Consider the following 9715-nt stretch of genomic DNA (forward strand, 5'->3'; position numbering starts at 1 on the left):
TTCTAAAAAGTTATGGAAAAATTACGTATCAGGAATTTTTTTTACAAATTATTTATAAATTAATGAAAAATTTATAAATGTTAATATGTACAAAATTTTCCATTAATTTTTTTTTTTTTTAAAACATAGTCTGATGTGTAATTTTCCCAAAAGTTAGCCATAAGCTGCACACTGGACAGATAAGCACAAGCACGTATTAGTAGAATCAGAGCGCGTGGCATCCAAACACAAACCATAGCGCGTTGTGCGTGAGCCCAGTAACATTTTTGGTTTTGTTTGGTTGCTTTCTTGTTGTCTATAAAGGCAAGGACAGCTCTCAATGGCTTCTCAAGAAGACTCCCAACGACTCTCCCTCTCACACAAGATTCGAAGACGCTCTCTACCAACTCCAACCATGTCTCCGACGAACTTTTCCGACGAAATTTCCGGCTACTCTCCATTTCCGATCAATTCCGATCAATTCTCCGTTGAATTGCCTGAACCTGATGTCCAAGTTATCACCTCCGGCGGACTCCGCATCCCGGCGCACCGTAGCATCCTGGTATCGAATCAGAACTGTTCTCCGATCTTCTGCTTTACATTCTAATCGCTGTAGATTAATCAAGTATCACGCAAGAAAACTCCAATTCAAGTCGTTTTTTCGTCATTCTATCGAAATGTGAATTTGATCTGTTTTGCTTTTCTAGTTGTTGAATCGCTAATTGCAACCCGAATGAACTTAATTGTTCTATGAATATGCCGTTTTTTAGGCGTTTGATTTGAAATATATCGTTTTTTCGCTGTCCTGTGCCTGGAAATGGTAGGTTTGTAGATAAATGAAGTATTACGCTACAAAACCTTCAATTTTCGTCTTTTAAGTCTGAAGTCCATCGAATTAAAGTTGTTTTTTAGTCATCCGATCGATCGGCTCTGTCCAAATTGTGGATTAAAATGTTTTCATGCTCTGTTTTCTTTTTCAGTTGTTGAATCTCGAATTTTAATCCGAATCAACTCAATTGTTGTAAAAATCTTCCTTTTTTGAGTCATTTGATTCGAATTATCTAACTTTTTCGCTGTTCTGTGTTTGGAAATTGCAGGCTTCAGCGTCGCCGGTACTGGAAAGCACCATAGATCGGCCTCGGAAACACCGGAGCTCCGAAAGGACTATCCCGATCCTGGGCGTTCCTTGCGAAGCCGTTGCCGTGTTCGTTCGATTTCTCTATACCTCCAAGTCAGTTCTCTCTCTCTCTCTCCGAGGTCAAAACTACTATTATGTTAGAATTTTATCATTTTTGACTCAGCTTTGGAAAGTTTAGTTTTGGATTATTTTTTACTAAAATAGTTATAAAAAAATAAAATAAATTTTTAATTTAATAAGATAAAATATTATATTATTTATAATTATTATATATATTTTTTTATAAAAAAAATCAAAAAAGATATAAGCCATTTTTAAACGTGACTTTTTAATCTTAAATTTAAATAATAACAAAAAAATTAAAAAGTCCACTTTTCGACAACACTCCGTTCTAAAACAATGGTTCTTTTTTTGAAAAATTTAATTTTTTTGATAATATAATTATTATATTTTAAAAATATTAATTTTTTAAAAATTATTATTTAATAATATATTTTTTTAAAAATATCAATGATTATAATTGGGCTTTTTATATTATTAATAAATTTAGAAGAATGATAAAATAATAATTTTATTTTATTTTATCTCTTAATTTTTTTTAAAAAATTAATATTTTAAAATAATAAAAAATTAATATTTTAAAACCAAAGGAGTGATTGAATCAAAATTGCCAATTTTTAAGATGTGACAATTAGGATGAATCGCTTACTTGAATTGTTCATATATTGATGTAACAATTAGGTCCATCACCGACGGCTGCTTTTGATATTCGTCACCTAAAATATCAATAATTTACTGCTAACAATAATTATATAATTAGACTCTTCTCGTCGAATCGTAGCCGGCTTTCTCTTCACTGTCTTACACGTGGCACATCTTGCTCCTCACAAATATTTAAATTTTTTATTTGATACTCAGGCCGGTTTCGTTATTCTCTGCCTCATAACACGTGTAACATTAAAAAAAAAAAAAATAATCAGTGTGTTTGATTTCAGTTTTCTGAATTAAATTTTTTAAAAATTGAGTTTTTTAATTTTCGTATTTTTTTGTTTTTAGTGAATATTTTTAAAATTTTAAACAATTTTTTTACTTTTTAGATGCACCTTACTTAGATGTATCTAAAAAGTAAAAAAAAATGTGAAAAAAATATTTTAAAAAATTAAGAAATACATAAAAATACAAAAAATATATTGAATTCTTGTATTTTTTTTTGTATTTTTGGTATTTAATGAATTTTTGAAAGATTTTTTTTACAATTTTTTTACTTTTTAGGTGTATTTATGTTAAGTGTGTTTAAAAAGTAAAAAAATTTCATAAAATATTAAAAAAAATTCAGTAAAAACAAAAAAACATGAAAAATAAGAAAGTAAAATTTTCTGAAAATTGTTTTTGAAAAATTGGAACCAAACAAGCTGAATAATACCCTTGTTTCACATGAATTATTTTGAATTTATTTTAAAATTTACTACGATTGAGATAAAAAAATAAAATAAAATAAACTTTAAACTACGATTTGAAATCACAATTTTAAAATTAAAATCGTGTTTTCAAAATCATACTTCAAAAAATGAGTTAAAAAACTTTTATTGTTGGGAAGAGTATGTTTAATCGCTCATTAAATTTTTTATTAAATTTGAATAAAAATTTAATTTAATAGGATACATTTTAATTGTAAATTAAGATTTTTATTAAATTCGGTCAGTCGTCCGGTCTAAATTAAATTTTTTATTTATAACATCAAATCCGGTCGTTCACCAAAAGTTATTTGTAAAATTTGATGAAAGGCTAAACTTTCTTTGATTTGATAAAAAATATACATCTTTTTTCATTTAATATTAATTTGATGAAATAATTAGAATATTGTTTTTATTAAATTTTTATTAAATTTAAATTTGATAAAAGATTTAATTTTGATGGCCTAAGCATGTTAAAATGATGAAAGTGGGCATGGTTTCAGGTGCAGTGAGGAAGAGTTGGACAAGTTTGGGATTCACCTTCTGGCGGTGTCTCATGTGTTCTTGGTGCCTCAACTGAAGCAGAGATGCACCAAAGCTCTGGCTGAAAGATTGACGATTGACAACGTGGTCGACGTGCTTCAACTGGCTAGGCTCTGCGACGCACCTGATCTTTACCTCAGGTGCATGAAACTGGCTTCCAACGACGTCAGGTCCGTAGAAAAGACTGAGGGTTGGAAGTTCTTACAGGATCACGACCCTTGGCTTGAACTTCAGATTCTACAGTTCATTGATGAAACTGAATTGGTACATTCCTAAACCCAACATCTAAAAGCTTTTGATTTTGGTTAGCGATTAATAAGCCATGAGTTTGGACTATCTATTTTAATTAAGGGATTGTATTGACCAATTTGAGAGAGCATTTTTGTTTGCTGAAAATATTTTGAGATCAATTTAAGAATCCGAATAGTTTATTTTTATATTTGGAGTAAAAAGAAAAGAAAAAATTGTAGATACCAATTTGACAATTCTCTTGAACTCATGTATCTCCATATGTCTCGTTTGAGAATTAATTATTTTAATTAAATTTTTAATTTTTTTATGAAAATATGTATAAAAATAAAGAAAATAATATGATAATTTATAATAATTTTTTAACTATAAACCTAACTTCCTAAACGAAGTCTCTCAAGTGTGGGATTCAAAATGAGGAAGTACAGAAGTTCAGATTAAAAGATACTGATTCCAAACAATCATAATATATTAATCAAGCTGCATATAAATTAGTCTAGATATCCAATTATTAAAAAACAAAACATATGATATACAATCTTATTTCAGGTGAAATATGGCAACTTCTTTTTAAAAAAAAAAATTGTAAATTAATTTATTTGATTAATAATTTTAAGTGTTGAAATTAATAAACAGAGGAAAAAGAGGAGGCAGAGGCACGTAAAGGAGCAGAGTTTGTATTTACAGCTAAGCGAAGCGATGGAGTGCTTGGAGCACATATGTACGGAAGGATGTACGAATGTGGGGCCGTATGACATGGAGCCCACAAAAAACAAGGGGCCATGTAGCAAGTTCAACACGTGTCAAGGTTTACAGCTCTTGATTCGGCATTTCGCTACTTGTAAACGAAGGATGAATGGTGGGTGTTCTCGTTGTAAGCGTATGTGGCAACTCCTCAGACTCCACTCCTCCATCTGTGACCAACCCGATCTTTGCCGAGTCCCACTTTGCAGGTAATTTATTAGATGTTTATTAACCCATTTATTTATTTAATAAAATATATTTTTTTCCTTTTTGCTGTGCGTGATTTGGAGATTTAGAAAGAAATTTAAATAGAAAAAGAGAAAAAAGTTAGTGAAATATGAATAAAATATATTTATATTTTATTTAATTTTATATAATTTTTCTCTTTCTTTTACCAAATTCATGCTCAAATTCTATAATCAAACACAATATTAAGATATATTTTACAAGTTTCAAAGCAATATGTTAAGAATTTTTAACATTTTGTTTATTATTGAGTAATTTTTTGTTTTTTTGTTAATATATAAAGTTAAAAAATTATATATGTTTGAAATGATTTTTTAATTTTTTACGAAAAATATACAAAAAGTAGAGAAAATAAAATTTTCGATTATTTTTGTATAATTTATTAGTTTTTAAATTTTTTTTAATGCCTTTTTATCTTTTAGATTAAAATTAACACTTTTCAAACGAGTCACCCTTTGAATCTCATATTTTTCCTATTTTTCAAAAGACCCAAATTCTCATAGCCATCATATTTTTGTGTGGAAGCTGCCCCTCAACCTTTGAAAAATTGCATTTTTACTTCTAGGGAAAAAAAAATTTCAATTTAATCCATTTAAATATGATATTAAATTTTAAATCACTATTTTCTTTATAGTTTTCCTTTGAAAAAAAACTTGTTTAATATATTATTATGTGTCACCAATTTTTATAGTAGAGTAATATTATATGAATATTAGAGTAATATTATATGTTACTGAGTTTTTTGTTATGTCACATTTTATATGAATACTTATATTAGCTCATTTGTTTAGATATACTTATTATACAATTAACAATAATTAATAATATATTACTACGTAATTCAATGATTCAAAATTGTGGAAAAAATAAGTAATATATAAGCAGTATCTTTGTATAATTTATTCACCTTTTCTCTCATTCCTTTTGTTATATTTATTCTTATATAAATCTCTTTTGTGTGTGCAACTTAATATAATTTTATTTTTATATTTTATAAGGTATGTGATTATTTTTCAAACTATGTGATCACCATATATAAAATCAAATTAAAAACAAAAAATAATTAAGATCGGTTAACTCAAACTTATATTTAAATATAACATTTACATTACAATATTTTTCATTCATGTCCTCAAATAAAAATTAAATTAAGGCCTTGTTTGGGAAGACTAAATAAGTTTATATTTTTTATTTTTTTATCTTTTTTAAGTTACATCAATTAATAGCTTCTCTTTATTTTTTTATATATCTTTTTATAAAAAATTAAAAAATACATGTATTTAAAATATTATAAACAATCCTTAAATTTACTTATAATTTTTATTTAAAATTTCAACTCAATAGGAATCTCTCTAAGCCAAAATTCTAGCTCCTCCACAGCCTACAGCCTAGAAATGTGTAACACGCGAAAGTTGAAATTCCATCTAGGATCTTATTAGCTAGTACATGTTTCATCTCCTTCTGTATTAATAAGGCGACCCTTTTAGCTGGCACTGGGGAAAGGTCGGTGCCTTGGTACATTTGATTCTTCGACATTTGTCAGGTAACTTTTGTCCGCATGCATCCGTTGTTGTCAGGTTGTCCCAAATTGAAAAAAAGTAATGGTCGATAATATTTCAAAAAATAAGTAAAATATAAATAAAATATATTTATATTTTACTTAATTTTATATAATTTTTTTTTGTCTTTTCAAATTTTTTCTTAAATCTCTCAACTAAATAGTGTAAACAAGCTCTACTGATGTGACAAAAAATGAAATCCGCATGTGATATGATGTGTGTACTTATATTTTTTTTTTCTCTTCTTTTATCACATCATTAAATTTTTTTTTAGAGTTTTAAAATTAAAACTCTCTATTATTATTATTTTTCCACCTTAGAAAATTATGAATGACATAATATCTAACCATATTATACATCAGATATTGAAAGATTATAATTGGAGTGATAGGGGATATGTACCCAACTAATAAGGCCAAAAAATGCAATGGAGATCTTTTTGACATAAGACACCAAACTCTTCTTTATCCCAATTGCATTCGGCTCTCCACCTTTAGATCCCTATCTCAATCTTTCCTAATGAATGTCTAGTTGCTTTCCCATTTATATTCATGCTAGAAAATCATGAGAGTTGTCTTATTTGATTTTGAAAAGATAGTTCATAAAAATTTAATTAGCTTTTCAATTACTATTTGAATCATTATGATAGGTTTTAAATGGAATACAAATAATAAAAGTTTAACAACACAAGGCTGTGAACACAAAAATACAAGTGAAATAAGGAAAGAAGTGATCCACACAAGAACTTTACCTGGTTATGATACCTGTTTTTTAACTATATGCCTTTGGGCCCTTGGGATATATAATTTTCTGAAATATTTTGACATAGACATCTTTGAAACGAAATTTTGGGATCTCATCGTTTATTGGATTAGATTGGATATATGTCTACCTTTAACTCCTAAAAATCATTATTATTATTGGTAACATAGTTCCAAAACTATTTGGCTCTTTGTTACATACATTAGTCTTGTCTCTCACCCCTGCAAAAAGTCCAATACCTCTCTTATTTTACTTTTGTATATGTGCGGAAAATTCAACATCGGTCTGTGAGGAACTACTTTTCCACCTTATAAGCAGGTTGGCTCCTCTTACCTTGCATAAGCCTTTTCCTCCAGTGGGGGAGGAACAAAACCGTGCGGTCGGGAATACCAAAGCGGACAATATGTGCAAGGCACGGGAACCAGTGGCTTTATTTGGCGCCGTATGTGGGAACTCCATCCGGGGTGACCGAAGCCAGCGCGGCTGGGGGCTAATGTGCGGGAAATCCCACATCGGTCTGTGAGGGACTACTTTCCCACCTTATAAGCAGGCTGGGTTCGATTCCCACAGACAGCGCCAAATAAAGCCATTGGTCCCCGTGCCTTGCACATATTGTCCGCTTTGGCATTCCCGACCGCACGGTTTTATTCCTCTCCCACTGGGGGAAAAGGCCTATGCAAGGTAAGAGGAGCCAGCCTGCTTATAAGGTGGGAAAGTAGTCCCTCACAGATCGATGTGGGATTTCTCGCACAGTATAGTAAGTGATTTCTATAATTTTAGTGTATGTTTAAGAATTTAGGCACTGTTTGATTGGGGGATATGAAGATTGAGATTGGATATTATATCCGGTGGGGTCTATATATCCCATGTTTGCAATTTTTTTTGGAAGGGGATATAATATCCGGTGGGATTGTATATCTCCCAAAAGTGGAGGATATACAATATCCACCCCTCCCATTACATCATATCCCCTTGGTTGGGATATGATGTAAAAAGTCCAATTTACCCTTTTATCTATCTAACATAATATAATTTAATATATTTTTTTGAATTTAATATAATATAATTATTGAATTTAATTTAATTTTATTGAATTTAATATAATATAAATATTATTGAATTTAATATAATATAATATAATATTATTTAGTTTAATTTAATTTAATATAATATAATTTAATACAAATTTTGAATTTAATATAATATAATATTATTGAATTTAATTTAATTTAATATAACATTATTGAATTTAATTTAATATAATTTAATTTAATATAAATATTATTGAATTTAATATAATATAATTATTGAATTTAATTTAATATAAATATTATTGAATTTAATTTAATATAATATAATTATTGAATTTAATTTAATTTAATATAATATTATTTAATTTAATACAAATTTTGAATTTAATATAATATAATATTATTTAATTTAATTTAATTTAATATTATTGAATTTAATTTAATATAATATAATTTAATATAAATTTTGAATTTAATATAATATAATATTATTTAATTTAATTTAATATAATATAATATTATGAGGGCAATCTTGGAAATTACTTGTTATATCCCACAAAATATTTTGTAAACATGCATAACATATATTCAATCTTATATATCAAGTCAACAAACATGACTTGGGGGATATGCTATCCAATACCTATATCTTATTTATTATATATCCTAACTAAATCTCACATCATATTAGATCTTCCATTTTATATCTAGTGAAACAAACGGGCCTTAGGGGTAATAGAGTTTGATGTTATTGTGGTGTTACGTGACAGGGAATTCAAATTGAAAGCAAAACAAGAGAAAAAGCGTGACGATGAAAGATGGAAGCTACTAGTGAGGAAGGTGGTATCAGCAAAGGCCATATCTTCCTTGTCTCTGCCGAAAAGAAAGAGAGAGGAGGAAGGAAGAGAGATCACAGATCACCATGGAATTAAAAACTTCCAACTCTAAAACAACAACAATGTTGATAAGAGTCGTAGTAGTAATGTTACGTGCATAGAATTTTTATTTATTTATTTTAAAACAAGTACATAGTAAAATCAATTATGTGACCACAGTTCATTTTAAATTGGTGGCGACAAACACCAAGAATGAATGTGTTTGTGTTGATTTTTCTTTGCACTTTTCTTTGCCTGTAACATTACTATTCGTTTTAGTTAAACTAATGGTGGTGTGTTCATTGTAAATGAATGTGAGTTTTGGGGAGGCGTATGGTCTTTTTGTTGTATAGGGTTTAGTCAGCAATGCTACTCAGCAAACAAAAAATTTACTCAAAAAAATATTTGGAATTTGATATTTACGGGCAAGATTTGTTCAAATTTTAGCTCCACAACGAGAAGTTTGAATCTGTACCGTAGATTTCACATTCGAGAAAATTTTTGAGTAATTTTTTTGTGTAAGTAGCATTTGGTTAGTAGGCATTTGTTTAAGTAGCATTTGGTTAATAGTCGTAATAGAGTACCCCTAAAGAGATGTGGGTTTGAAGATTGTATACTAGTTAAAAGAAGTCTAATGTATTGATTGCTTCTTTATTTATTATTTAAATTTCTGTTTATTCATATTTCAATTAATTGCCTTTCTTCAATGGCCTTCTACTTATGCAAAGTTTTTAAGTTTTTCAAAGAATAAAGTTCTTACTAATGAAAATCCTTGTCATAAAATATAAAATGTCAAAATTATTAGAATTACAATGCACTTTTCACTTGAATATTTTTACATAATTTTTATATTTGCATTGAGGCGATAATATTCAGCCCTCATTAGTATTTTCCAACAATAAACGTTATATCAAAATGCAGCAGGCTTGTTGCTACTAATTAAGAAAATGGGTTTATCTTGTTCGGTTTTTTTGTTTTACTTAATATTTTTTATATTTGTATTTTTAATAGTTGAGCAGGATTAACCTAAAGTCTTTAAGATCACATATATGATTCACTAATAAAATTTGGCTAGATAAGTTATTAAAAAATCACTATTTCAGAATAACTTACCCCGAAAAGATATTTTGAAATT

At 28.3% G+C, this 9715-nt stretch overlaps 1 protein-coding gene across 2 annotated transcripts; it reads left to right on the forward strand.

Annotated features, from left to right (window-relative positions):
* The first annotated feature begins 311 nt into the window (after positions 1–311).
* BT2 (BTB and TAZ domain protein 2) lies at positions 312–9269 on the forward strand. Of its 2 annotated transcripts, none has more exons than XM_028206137.2 (5): positions 312–541; positions 1077–1210; positions 3075–3378; positions 4000–4316; positions 8476–9269. In XM_028206137.2, the coding sequence occupies exons 1-5, from the start codon at positions 320–322 to the stop codon at positions 8651–8653; spliced, it is 1155 nt and encodes a 384-aa protein (XP_028061938.1). In that variant the 5' UTR covers positions 312–319; the 3' UTR covers positions 8654–9269. The 2 variants fall into 2 exon arrangements, with proteins under 2 accessions (XP_028061938.1, XP_082722440.1); XM_082866314.1 differs by lacking the exon at positions 8476–9269 and adding an exon at positions 5841–6124 and having other exon boundaries at positions 317–541.
* The last annotated feature ends 446 nt before the right edge of the window (positions 9270–9715 follow it).

The sequence above is a fragment of the Camellia sinensis genome, chromosome 4 (assembly GCF_055761805.1).
Source record: "Camellia sinensis isolate YWXY chromosome 4, ASM5576180v1, whole genome shotgun sequence".
NCBI lineage: Eukaryota > Viridiplantae > Streptophyta > Magnoliopsida > Ericales > Theaceae > Camellia > Camellia sinensis.

Bases quoted from the DNA above. Each gene is read 5' to 3' on its own strand.
- BT2 (XM_028206137.2), top strand. From the start codon at position 320: ATGGCTTCTCAAGAAGACTCCCAACGACTCTCCCTCTCACACAAGATT. The intron at 542-1,076 runs GTATCGAATCAG...TGGAAATTGCAG, and splicing joins CGGCGCACCGTAGCATCCTG to GCTTCAGCGTCGCCGGTACT. The intron at 3,379-3,999 runs GTACATTCCTAA...ATTAATAAACAG, and splicing joins TCATTGATGAAACTGAATTG to AGGAAAAAGAGGAGGCAGAG.